Genomic DNA, 12,904 nt, shown 5'->3' with positions numbered 1-12,904 from the left:
AAATCATTCTCCCTACTATTATTATGACATTTCACATTCTTAAAATAAAGTGGTGATCCTAACTGACCTAAGACAGGGAATTTTAAATAAATGTATTTGGCTAAGGTGCATGTAAACTTCCGACTTCAACTGTGTGTGTGTGTATATATATATATATATATATATATATATATATTTTTTTTTTTACATATATCCTTTATAAAACGACGTAAGTCAGTTAAGAACAAATTCTTATTTACAATGACGGCCAAACCCGGACAATGCTGGGTCACCCTATGGGACTCCCAATCACGGCCGGATGTGATACAGCCTGTATTCGAACCAGGGACTGTAGTGACATCTCTTGCACTGAGATGCTGCGCCACTCGGGAGCCCAAATGTAGTGCACTACATACGGAATAGGGTGCCATTAGAGACTGCACAGAGTGGGAGCGGACGTCACAGACCGGGAAGAGAGCGTTTCCAGTCTGGTCTTTAATCCATCTTGGCTCTGGGCAGTGATAAAAGATCTATGTCTGGAAGACAGAGGCCCCGAATGACTCTGATAGAAGAGGAAGTAAGCAAAAGTCAAGAGCTTCTGCAAAAACAGAGTTTGACACCCTTGGGTCACACAAGCGCACACACTTCCTGTAATTCTTTGGCCTGATATGATAAGAGATGTCACAATTCAAAACATGCCGCACACAAAGTTGAAGTAAAAACATCCACACAATGGTTTCACCAGCATTCCTCAAACACCTCCGCCCATATTATGTGTTAATTTAGATGTCAACGTTAAAAGGATACAGCACATGAACAATCTCTTCCAAACGTTTTTATGTCAAAACACCCCAAAATCTATTACGCTGAAATCGTATCGTTTACTGTCGTTTCAAATGAGGTGCAGACAGTATTCAGTTACCCTGGTCTCAGTTTGAGCCGTCTTGCCAACTCCTGTGGCAAATACTCAGCTCTTTTGGCATCTAAAGCTCTACCAATCCAGCTGGTGTCTGAGTGGTGGTGTAGTTCACGGTGCAGGGTGAAGTTGACCCTAAATGCTGATCTTGGGTCAGTTTAGCATTTTCCCCATTAATAGTTAAGGTTAGGATTTGGGTGGGGGGGGGGGGGGGCTGATCATAGGAGCTGTTCCAACCCGGGGCGTAGTTCACTAGACGGTTCTTCTAACTGACGTTTCAGTCTTGTTGAATGGGAAGTGAAAAGGTCATTGTGACCATCAGCCTGGTGGCTCCACAGCCCGAGCAGTGAGTCACATCCTGTTTCAGGCAGCGGCTTCCCTTTCAGTACATTGACCCTTCACTAAGCCCCGTCCCACTTGGTTACTGTTGGAACCTCGGACACCATTAACCCAGGAAGCCAAATTCCCCTTCCAACCACTGGCGAAATCCCCTCACAATGGTCTTTAAATGTGCTTTTAATACACAATGAAATTAAACACAGACTAGCCCTAACTAATCAGGAAACTCTTGGGTATGTTGTGGTGGACTGTCATTACAATTGCTTCACAGGAACATAGGGCTGGGTGGTATACCGTATTTGACCATATACCGGTATTGATGCACGGACCGGTTTGGATTTTTTACATTACATTCTATAACGGTATTTGAAAGTTGGGTTTTTAAAATGTGATACGCCGTGTGTAACATACATTTCTATAGTTCACGTCGCTGCTTGAGTCATCCGTCTCCGCTCGCTCTCCATGCTGCTACCCACACAGACCTAGCCCCGCCTGTCACTCAAGGAGCTCATGTGTTAATCCTCAACCACGAGACACTTGTGTTGTCTGCATGCAGCACAGGCAACAATGTTGACAAGGATGTGGTTCACACTTCAAATCTTAATATAAATTCCACTAGCGTTCTAGAACTACACTATTAGTTTGTCTTTCTTACATCTGCAAACAGCTAGTTTGTATTTTCTTTGCAAGTTGGGTCTAAATCTTGTTAGCCGCTAATGCTAATCACTAGCGAGCTAATAAATGTAGTCAGAGCAAACGTAATTAGCTACATACATACATAAATACAAAGCAAAAAAATGAAACGTCCTCTCACTGTCAACTGCGTTTATTTTCAGCAAACTTAACATGTGTAAATATTTGTATGAACATAACAAGATTCAACAACTGAGACATAAACTGAACAATTTCAACAGATATGTGACTAACAGAAATGGAATAATGTGTCCCTGAACAAAGGGGGGGGGGGGGGGGGGGGGTCAAAATCAAAAGCAACAGTCAGTATCTGGTGTGGCCACCAGCTGCATTAAGTACTGCAGAGCATCTCCTCCTCATGGACTGCACCAGATTTGCCAGTTCAGTTCTTGCTGTGAGATGTTACCCCACTCTTCCACCAAGGCACCTGCAAGTTCCCAGACATTTCTGGGGGGGAATGGCCCTAGCCCCTCACCCTCCGATCCAACAGGTCCCAGACGTGCTCAATGGGACTGAGATCCAGGCTCCTCGCTGGCCATGGCAGAACACTGACATTCCTGTGTTGCAGGAAATCACTCACAGAACGAGCAGTATGGCTGGTGGCATTGTCATGCTGGAGGGTCAGGATGAGCCTGCAGGAAGGGTACCACATGAGGGAGGAGGATGTCTTCCCTGTAACGCACATCGTTGAAATTGCCTGCAATGATAAGCTCAGTCCGATGGTGCTGTGACACACCGCCCCAGACCATGACGGACCCTCCAACTCGATCCCGCTCCAGAGTACAGGCCTCGGTGTAACGCTCATTCCTTCGACGATAGACGCGAATCCGACCATCACCCCTGGTGAGACAAAACCGCAACTCGTCAGTGAAGATCACTTTTTGCCAGTCCTGTCTGGTCCAGCGACGGTGGGTTTGTGCCCATAGGTGAAGTTGTCACCGGTGATGTCTGGTGAGGACCTGCCTTAACAACAGGCCTACAAGCCCTCAGTCCAGCCTCTCTCAGCCTATTGCAGACAGTCTGAGCACTGATGGAGGGATTGTGCATTCCTGGTGTACCTCGGGCAGTTGTTGTTGCCATCCTGTACCTGTCCCGCAAGTGTGATGTTCGGATGTACCGATCCTGTGCAGGTGTTGTTACACGTGGTCTGCCACTGCGAGGACGATCAGCTGTCTATCCTGTCTCCCTGTAGCGCTGTCTTAGGCGTCTCACAGTAGAGATATTGCAATGTATTGCCCTGGCCACATCTGCAGTCCTCATGCCTCCTTGCAGCATGCCTAAGGGCACGTTCACACATATGAGCAGGGACCCTGGTCATCTTTCTTTTGGTGTTTTTCAGTCTGTAGAAAGGCCTCTTTAGTGTCATAGTCATAACTGTGACCTTAATTGCCTACCGTCTGTAAGCTGTTAGTGTCTTAATGACCGTTCCACAGGTGCATGTTCATTAATTTAGTTTATGGGTCATTGAACAAGCATGAGAAACTGTGTTCAAACTATTTACAATGAAGATCTGTGAAGTTATTTGGATTTTTACGAATTATCTTTGAAAGACAGGGTCCTGAAAAAGGGATGTTTCTTTTTTTGCTGAGTTTTTATACACACATACCAGTGACGGTATAGACCTAAATCAACATGTTTATGTAACAGTATCTTCTAAATCAAAGAGGAATACGCAAAGCATGAATATGTTAACTACTAAGAGAAAACATTCAATGTAGCCAAAGATTATCGAGTCCCCTAGGCAACCCTTAACAACAATTTTGGTTCCTACCCTGTCACAATAACACCTACTTGGCATTTTTTTGTCGTCGTCATGTCAAACACTGTATTCAAAGTGCCCACCACTATATTCTAACTATAGAACTAGAATAATAATTATATTTCAATGATGCCAACAGTTCACCTAAGTGTTTTGCGCCAAATCACGTCAAATTGCATTTGCAACATTTGGTTAAAAATAATGTCCACAAGTGTGGAAATGATCTGAAATGAGTGCAGGAAATGTAGAAACAGATGAATGTCAAATTATTTTTGGTTGAATTGAACAGTATAAAACAAAATCAGAAAGGAGAAAGACCCATTGAAATCACTTAGATTTGACGGTCTAGCAGTCATATAGCAAATGTAGAACTTCTATTATAAAAAATATTTTAAAAAATAAAATAAAAGTCAAATACAGTCATACCATCGCAATTATTTTTTAAATACCGTAATATGATATTCTGGCCATGTCGCCCAGCCGTACGGAAAACGGATAAAATTATGTTTGCAGTGTGGCTAGCCACTGAATGGCTCTGAATGCACTGTGCATGCAGTCAAAAGGTATTCACCACTTTGGGGGATAATAAGTAGTGATGCACCGATATGACATTTTTGTCCGATACTTTCCTTACCAAAAAACCTGATACCAATAATTAACATTTTAGCGGCCTTTTAAGCATTCTGGTACAGTTAAATAGGTAACACACACGGAGGCAGCAGTCTAAGGCACTGCATCTTAGTGCAAGAGGCGTCACTACAGTCCATGGTTCGAATCCAGGCTGTATCATATACGGCCGTGAATGGGAGTCTCATAGGGCGGCGCACAATTGGCCCAGCGTCGCCCGGGTTTGGCCGGGGTAGGTCGTCATTGTAAATAAGAATTTGTTCTTAACTGACATGCCTAGTTAAATAACGGTTACACACATCACACTGATCAATAAGTTATTTTGTTGGCATTTATGTGTGTCCCCATTACCAGTAACATAATCAAAACCTATTTCTTTCACTTACTTGCTGTGCTGTTTATTTGTTCAGTCGTTTCATTCTCAACCAGTATCTCTATGGAACGCCGTTTGGGTCTTTGCGTGTCAAAAAATATCCTATTTAACACTATTTGACATGTCAAATAAGCTTGTTGACCAATCAGGACCTGAATATGACTGCACGTCACAATAATATCACGGATTAATATATTTTTTAAGTAGTTACACATTGATTACACTATCACTCTTATTTCACAACAATTCATCGATACGTATGCTATAATGCTGGTAAAGTTGTCTCACTCACGTAGTGCTGGTTATAAAAAAAAGTTATCTAGCTCATGGATGCAAACAATGTTCTTCAACAAAAACATAGCAAAATGACAATCTGTTTCAGTTGCTATAGTTAGCTAGCTAACTGTATAGCTAGGTGTCATCTAAAATTGCCCTAATTTATAAGACAGTTCTTATTTGATTAATGGTGTCGGATCCATCTCAATAAGGATTAGCCACAATAGTGGACTTTGCGATTACCATTTGTATTCATTTGCATTACTGTCAATTATATACTTCTATTTTGAAGGCAAACCGCAAATTCCCCTATTGTGCCTAATCCTTATTGTGGCTAGCTTCATAACACATAACCCAGTGCGGTCAAGCCTAACTAGCCAGATGAAGCTAGCTGGCTGCTTATAACGTTAACCCTGTTGCCCAAAGCTAAGTTGCTGACTAGCTATTTATTTTCATGAACTGAAGACGTTTTAGTTTTTTTCATGCAGACGTTTTTGTACATATTTGACAGTGTTACTGTATCTTTTTTGACACTCCATAGTATTATGTCGTGATGCTATTACTGTGTAACTCCGGTAGGGCAACATCTGATAAATAGCGCACTTGGTAGTGTGTACCGGTGCTCGACCAGTCGGCGAAAGCCAACATCACCCACGACAGAACGGTTCATTGTCAACGGCAATGAATTTCATGATCTTGGCTTTAATGGATTTCACCTTTTGAGTTGTCTCACTGACATTTTGTTACTCTTTCAAATGACTGCTCGACTTGTTGACTGCTCAATCCACACAGCACACACTGTGGGCTATTTTAGGAATGCTGTGTTGCACGTATAGCGCAAAAAATTACGTGTCGTCAGGACGTCATGTAGGTATGCACGTCAGCTTTGACATCAGTTTTGCACATTGGGGCGTTAAACTAGACATCAGCCAATACCGATGTTGGCCTTTTTAGATATGTTCACCGATATATCGCGCATCCCTACTAATAAGTGCTCTCAAATATTTTTCTGATGTCGACAGCAGATCAATTATATTCCTAATATAGCCAACTTATTAGCAAGCTAACTTTGAGAACGTTTTATTAAGTAGTTAGCAAGCTAGGCAGCGTTCGCAAAGTTTGGTGCTCAATGACACAGAGCCAGTAGCTAACCAGTTGAGCTAACAAAGTATAATTTCGTATTAGCAAAATACTCCAAGACCCTCTGCATTTCAGGAAACACAGTGGCAAGTACCCCTGGTGCACTGTTAAACTATTTAACCATTCAAAACATTAAAAAAATCTCAGTTTTCCCCCACTGGCTTTCATGTGTTCATGAGCTTGTCTGAGGTGTCATACTCAACGACAGTTGCTATCCATTGTTGCGATGCGACTGCTTGCACAAAATTCCGGGCAGAGCGAAGGGAGTTTGGGCGATTTTTTCCTCTCGCTAAAACAATGAGTTCAAAAAAAATTGTGCCATCTGTGCATCTGCATAGATCACTTTGCACCTATGTTGGCAGGAGTTTCACGAGAGTGTGTGTGTGTAGAGAAGGCTATGCTTATTGTCGTTTCAAATCTCATCAGAGCTTTTAGACATCAATAAAGGCGATACATTGCACGCCCAGTGTGCAGGAGCTTCTTACCTTCCAATGATATTTTAACATTTCCGAAGCACCTGCTCAAGCAAACCACAGACTCTCAGGGCTGGTTTCCTGGACTAGCCTAGTCCTGGACTAAAGATCAAGGTCAATAGAGAACCTCCACTGAAATACATTTTTTAAACCAGGACCTGGCTTAATCTGTGTCTGGGAAATCACCGTAAAGTTTAGCATAATCAATTTAATTCTCTGTATAAAAACAGTCCTCCAAATCATTATTCTTTCTTTCGTTCTGCTTCCCTTTGGAATAACTGGGACTCACCATAGAGAAACTCTCTGCCAGTCACTTGCCACTTTCTTAGTGACTATGTTTATTCTAAAGAGATACCTCACACACAGATTGAACAAATTCCTGTATGGTTAACCGTCAGCTATAACATAGGCCTAATTATGGAACAATAAACATAGATAAAAGCTTTACTATCTTCTTACTACAACGGATGTGTGCGTCACCAGGGTAACCAAATGACATTGATGCTAGTAGAGCTGTTAGTGTGTGTCAGATTCCTGTCTTTGATAGAAACAGGAATCTGCGTGAGCATGGCAACACACTAGAGACATCTAGTGGACAACACTGGTACTTTAGGGTAGAGTGATAGTTAATTGATTCATCGGCCATAAGGGCATTCATCCTTTGGCCATACATGCTACTGTACTCCTCTAAATAAATGTACACCTCTGTATGTGTGTTGGTGACAAGTAACATAAAATATGACCGACTGTGTGTGTCTTTGTGTGCACATAGTCTTACCCGGCGGGTCTCACTGGCTCGCTGGGGGGCTTAGCAGTACATTTGAAGTTGACACTCCTGACAGCCGAGACAAGAGGCCCCTGAGCAACTGGCCTTCCCAGGGACCCTGGCCTCCCGTTCCTGACACAGCTCTCCTCCTCCACCAGGAGGTCCCGGAATGCTCGAGACGAAGGGGGTGTCTGGACCGGAGTGGCCCTGAGGAGAGGAGGGAGGTGGAACCACATTCAACATCATTTGATGAATCAAAAGTGCTACTTCAGAGCATTAAAAAGTACTACTTTCACTAACAGCTGACGGAATAGGCAGATTCTGTATTTGTACATGAAACAACATTCAACACAAATGAGAGACCGGGAGAGGACCTATTCTATGACAGGGATCGTCTCACCAACCCACCACCTTCTGTGCTGGCCCTGATATCAGGAGCATCCATTATGGAGGGGGGCTTACCATGCTTTCGCATTCTTTGAGGGAGTAATGACTGGTGGCGATTTGGATAGGGCACACTCAGCACTGCCCTCCTTGGTTGCCATGGCGATCATCTTCCTCTGCTTCTGGGAGAGCTTGGCTGGGAGAGGGGACTGCTTGCTACTGCTGCCAACACTGACAGGACTTTTGGGAGAGGCTCGGAGACTTTGTGTCTTTGAGCTGGCTTCCATATCCATGATGGCCCTGAGGTCCAAGACAGGAAGTGACAGAGCAGGACTGGAGAGAGAGAGAAACGACACAAGGTCACATACAGTTCCACCCCTGAACCCTGACCTGGTCCACAGTGACCTGGCTCACCTGGCTGTGACCTTGGGGATGTACTCTGGAACAGAACTCTCTGGGGGTTCGGCGGGGAGGCCGTTCCGCGCGGTGGTAGGGGTGCTGGGGGAAGTCTTCAACCTGGGACCTCCTTCAGCCCTCCCCTCCTCGGGCCTGTCGTGGAACACGGGACTCTGGAGATCTCGGGGGCTGCCCACACCCTTGTAGCTGCCCTCAGAGTCAGATGTCATCAGCTCCTGCAGAGACTCCATGGAGTTGGTCTTTCCTGACTTGACCAGGCTGGGAGAGAGGACTGAGAAGAGACATAGTGTATCATAATCCATATCAGCCCAACTCCAAATCATTATTGCGTGACGTGATAAAGAGTGTGTGTGTGTGTGTGTTCTACCTGCGGCAGGTGGGCTCTGGATGATGTCAGAAAGGGTGTAACCCCCTGAGCTGTCGGAGCGTCGCCTAGGTTTTCTCTTGGCCTTCAACTTAGCCTTCTTCAACAGAGTCTCCCTGAGAGGAAGAGAAACAAATTCGGCCACGGTTCAAATGTTAGGGAGGTTACTGGTTGGATGCATTTCAATCCAAAACATTGGAACCTACTTTCAGTCCCATCTCATTCATGACAGGGAGTGAACGACGGAGCAACTTCTGGAATGAGATGCAGCCACAGTGTTGTACAGTAGTTTGATAGATGGTATAGTACCTGCAGGAGTAGTCTAGTTCGGCGTCAGCTTTAGAGCTGAATGAAGAGTCCATGTCCTCGTACACAGTGAGGTCCGGGGCGTCTGGGTAAGGCGTGATCAGTCGCTTCTGCATGGCCGGAATCTGACAGGAACAGGATGGTAAAAAAATAATAAAGGATGGTAACAGGTCAGCTAGTCTAAACCAACAGTTGTTTTCAGTTCAGGAAACCACAGTAAATTTGAGTAGGAATCGAATGGAAGAAAACGAGTGAAACAGGGAGGGACTATCTGAGAAACCGTCCAATAACAAACCCTATTTCCGTTTTCTGTTGAGTTCCCCTAATGAACATATGCCAGGTATCTCACTATACAGTTGATGCAGGTACGGTCACGGCACAAAGGGGAAATTACTCACCATCCTCCTGTAGGAGGCAGAGAGCTCCACCAGCACGTCATCACTCAGGATATCCAGCGCCCTGAAGAGATACAGAGAGAGATACGGATATATAAAACAGAGAGGGAGACTCTCTCGAAGAAGAAGAAGAATCCATAGTATAGCCTCATCTGGGAAAATGATGTATGGGTAAACCACTTCTCCAATCTTTTTGGCCTTATAACAAAGAACCAGCAAAAACATATACATGATCAAATACAAATCTTAGAATCAACTATTAAAAGTACCAGAACCCACTGGATTCTCCAATTACATTGAATGAACGAACTACAGGACAAAATAAACCCTCCACCCCAAAAAAGCCCTGTGGTGTTGATGGTATCCTCAATGAAATGATAAAACATAAAGACCACAAATTCCAATTGGCTATAGTTGAACTCTAACATCCTTAGCTCTGGCATCTTCCCTAATATTTGGAAGCAAGGACTGATCCCCCCCCAATCCACAAAAGTGGAGACAAATTTGACCCCAGTAACTACCATGGGATATGCGTCAACAACAACAACCTTAGGAAAATCCTCTGCATTATCATTAACAGCAGACTTTTACATTTCCTCAGTGAAAACAATGTACTGAGCAAATGTCAAATTGGCATTTTAACAAATTACCATAGGACAGACCAAGGATTCATCCAGCACACCCTAATTGACAAACCAAAACAAAAGCAAAGTGTTCTCACGCTTTGTTAATTAAAAAAAACAACTTTTGACTCAATTTGACATAATTGACAAATTGATGGAAAGTGGTGTTTGGGGGGGGGGAAAAAATACATTATGAAATCCATGTACACAAACAACAAGCGTGGATTAAAATTGGCAAAAAACACATTTCTATCCACAGAGCCATGGGGTGAGACAGGGATGCAGCTTAAGCCCCACCCTCTTCAACACACACACAGTTGAAGTCAGAAGTTTACATACACTTAGGTTGGAGTCAATAAAACTCGTTTTTCAACCACTCCACACATTTCTTGTTAACAAACTATAGTTTTGGCAAGTCGGTTAGGACATCTACTTTGTAAATGACACAAGTCATTTTTCCAACAATTGTTTACAGACAGATTATTTCACTATCACAATTCCAGTGGGTCAAAAGTTCACATAAGTTGACTGTGCCTTTAAACAGCTTGGAAAATTCCAGAAAATTATGTCATGGCTTTAGAAGCTTCTGATAGGCTAATTGACATCATTTGAGGCAATTGGAGATGTACCTGAAGAGATTAACCTGAAGAAGTTCCCTAAGCAAGCTGGTCCTCTGTTCACAAACACAAACAGACCCCACAGAACCCCAGGACAGCAACAATTAGACCCAAACAATTGAGAAAACAAAAAAAAGATACTTGACACAGAGCAAACAAGAATGCTATTTAGCCCTAAACAGAGAGAGTACACAGTGGTAGAATACCTGACCTGTGACTGACCCAAACTTAAGGAACACTGACTATTTACATACTCAGTGAGCATAGTTATTGACAAAGGCCACCGTAGGCAGACCTGGCTCTCAAGAGAAGACAGGCTATGTGCACACTGCCCACAAAACGACATGGAAACTGAGCTGCACTTCTTAACCTCCTGCCAAATGTATGACCATATTAGAGAGACATATTTCCCTCTTATTACACAGATCCACAAAGAATGAGAAAAAAACACCACATTTTAATAAACTAAATTCAATTGATTGGACATGATCTAGAAAGGCACACAACTGTCTATTTAAGGTCCCACAGTTGACAGTGCATGTCAGAGCAAAAACCAAGCCATGAGGTCGAAGGAATTGTCAGTAGAGCTCAAGACAAGATTGTATTGAGGCACAGACCTGGGGAAGGATACAAAAACATTCCTGCAGCATTGAAGGTCCCTAAGAAAACAGTGGCCTCCATCATTCTTAAATGGAAGAAGTTTGGAACCACCAAGACTCTTCCTAGAGTGGGTTCAACCTCAGGAGGCTGAAGATATTTGGCTAGGCACCTAAAACCCTGACAAACTTTTACAGATGCGCAATTGAGAGCATCCTGTTGGGCTGTATCACCGCCTGGTACGGCAACTGGACCGCCCACAACAGCAGGGCTCCCCAGAGGGTGGTGCGGTCTGCACAACACATCACCGGGGGCAAACTACCTGCCCTCCGGGACACCTACAGCACCCGATGTCACAGGAAGGTCAAAAAGACCATCAAGAACAGCCACCTGAGCCATTGCCTGTTCACCGCGCTATCATCCAGAAGGTGAGGTCAGTACAGGTGCATCAAAGCTGGGACCGAGAGACTGAAAATAGCTTCTTTCTCAAGGCCATCAGATTGTTAAACAGCCATCACTAACACAGAGAGGCTGCTGCCTACATGGTCTTGAAATCATTGGCCACTTTAATAATGATGTTTACATATCTTACATTACTCATCTCATATGTACAGTATTTTATACCATCTATTGCATCTTGCCTATGCCGCTCTGTCATTGCTCATCCATATATTCTTATTCCATTCCTTTACTTAGACGTGTGTATTAGGTAGTTGTGGAATTGTTAAGATTACTTGTTAGATATTGCTGCACTGTCGGAACTAGAAGCACAAGCATTGCTACACTCGCAACATCTACTAACCATATGTATGTGACCAATAAAATGATTTGATTTGAAAATAGCTGTGCAGCGACACTCCCCATCCAACCTGACAGAGCTTGAGAGGATCTGCAGAGAAAGATGGAAGAAACTCCCCAAATACAGATGTGCCAAGCTTGCAGCGTCAAACCCAAGAAGAGTCTAGGCTGTAATCACTGCCAAAGGTGCTTCAACAAAGTACTGAGTAAAGGGTCTGAATAATTATGTAAATGTGATCAGTTATTTTATTTGTAATAAATTTGCATTAAAAATCAAACTATTTGCCACATGCGCCGAATACAAGTGTAGATTTTACCGTGAAATGCTTACTTACAAGCCCTTAACCAACAGTGCAGTTCAAGAAAATATTTACCAAGTAGGCTAAGATAAAAAGTAATAATAAAACACAATAAGAATAACGAGGCTATATACAGGGGGCACCGGTACCGAGTCAGTTTGCAGGGGTCCAGGCTAGCTGAGGTAATCTGTACATGTAGGTACATGTAGGTGGGGGCGAAGTGACTATACATAGGTAACAAACAAACAGCGAGTAGCAGCAGTGTACAAGGGCGGTGTCAATGTAAATTGTCCGGTGGCCATTTTTATGAATTGTTCAGCAGACTAATGGCTTGGGGTTAGAAGCTGTTGAGGAGCCTTTTGGTCCTACACTTGGTGCTTCAGGACCACTTGCCGTGCGGTAGCAGAAAAGTCTATAACTTGGGTGACTGGAGTCTCTGACTAGTTTATGGGCTTTCCTCTGACACCGCCTATTATATAGGTCCTGGACGGCAGGAAGCTTGGCCCCAGTGATGTACTGAGACGTTCGCACTACCCTCTGTAGCACCTTACAGTCAGATGTCGAGCAGTTGCCATACTAGGCGGTGATGCAACCGGTCAGTATGCTCTCAATGGTGCAGCTGTAGAACCCTTTGAGGATCTGGGGGCCCATGCCAAATCTTTTCAGTCTCCTGAGGGGGAATAGGCTTTGTTGTGCCCTCTTCACGACTGTCTTGGTGTGTTTGGACCATGATAGTTCGTTGGTGATGTGGACACCAAGGAAC

At 43.7% G+C, this 12,904-nt stretch overlaps 1 protein-coding gene across 2 annotated transcripts in view; it reads right to left on the bottom strand.

Moving 5' to 3' along the window:
• Positions 1-12,904, bottom strand: part of LOC120030768 (inhibitor of Bruton tyrosine kinase-like) — a 36,413-nt gene that overhangs the window by 2,588 nt on the left and 20,921 nt on the right. For both annotated transcript variants that reach the window (XM_038976190.1, XM_038976192.1), the window contains 6 exons: positions 9,211-9,271; positions 8,816-8,937; positions 8,510-8,622; positions 8,140-8,413; positions 7,804-8,058; positions 7,354-7,548 (listed from right to left, as the gene is read on the bottom strand). In XM_038976190.1, coding sequence (XP_038832118.1) covers positions 7,354-7,548; positions 7,804-8,058; positions 8,140-8,413; positions 8,510-8,622; positions 8,816-8,937; positions 9,211-9,271 — 1,020 coding nt within the window. The remainder of the gene's footprint in view (positions 1-7,353; positions 7,549-7,803; positions 8,059-8,139; positions 8,414-8,509; positions 8,623-8,815; positions 8,938-9,210; positions 9,272-12,904) is intronic.

Source organism: Salvelinus namaycush, chromosome 37 (genome assembly GCF_016432855.1).
Source record: "Salvelinus namaycush isolate Seneca chromosome 37, SaNama_1.0, whole genome shotgun sequence".
In the NCBI taxonomy this organism is placed as follows: Eukaryota; Metazoa; Chordata; class Actinopteri; order Salmoniformes; family Salmonidae; genus Salvelinus; species Salvelinus namaycush.
Note: the sequence above shows the minus strand (reverse complement) of the source record. Positions and strands in the feature narration are given on the sequence as shown.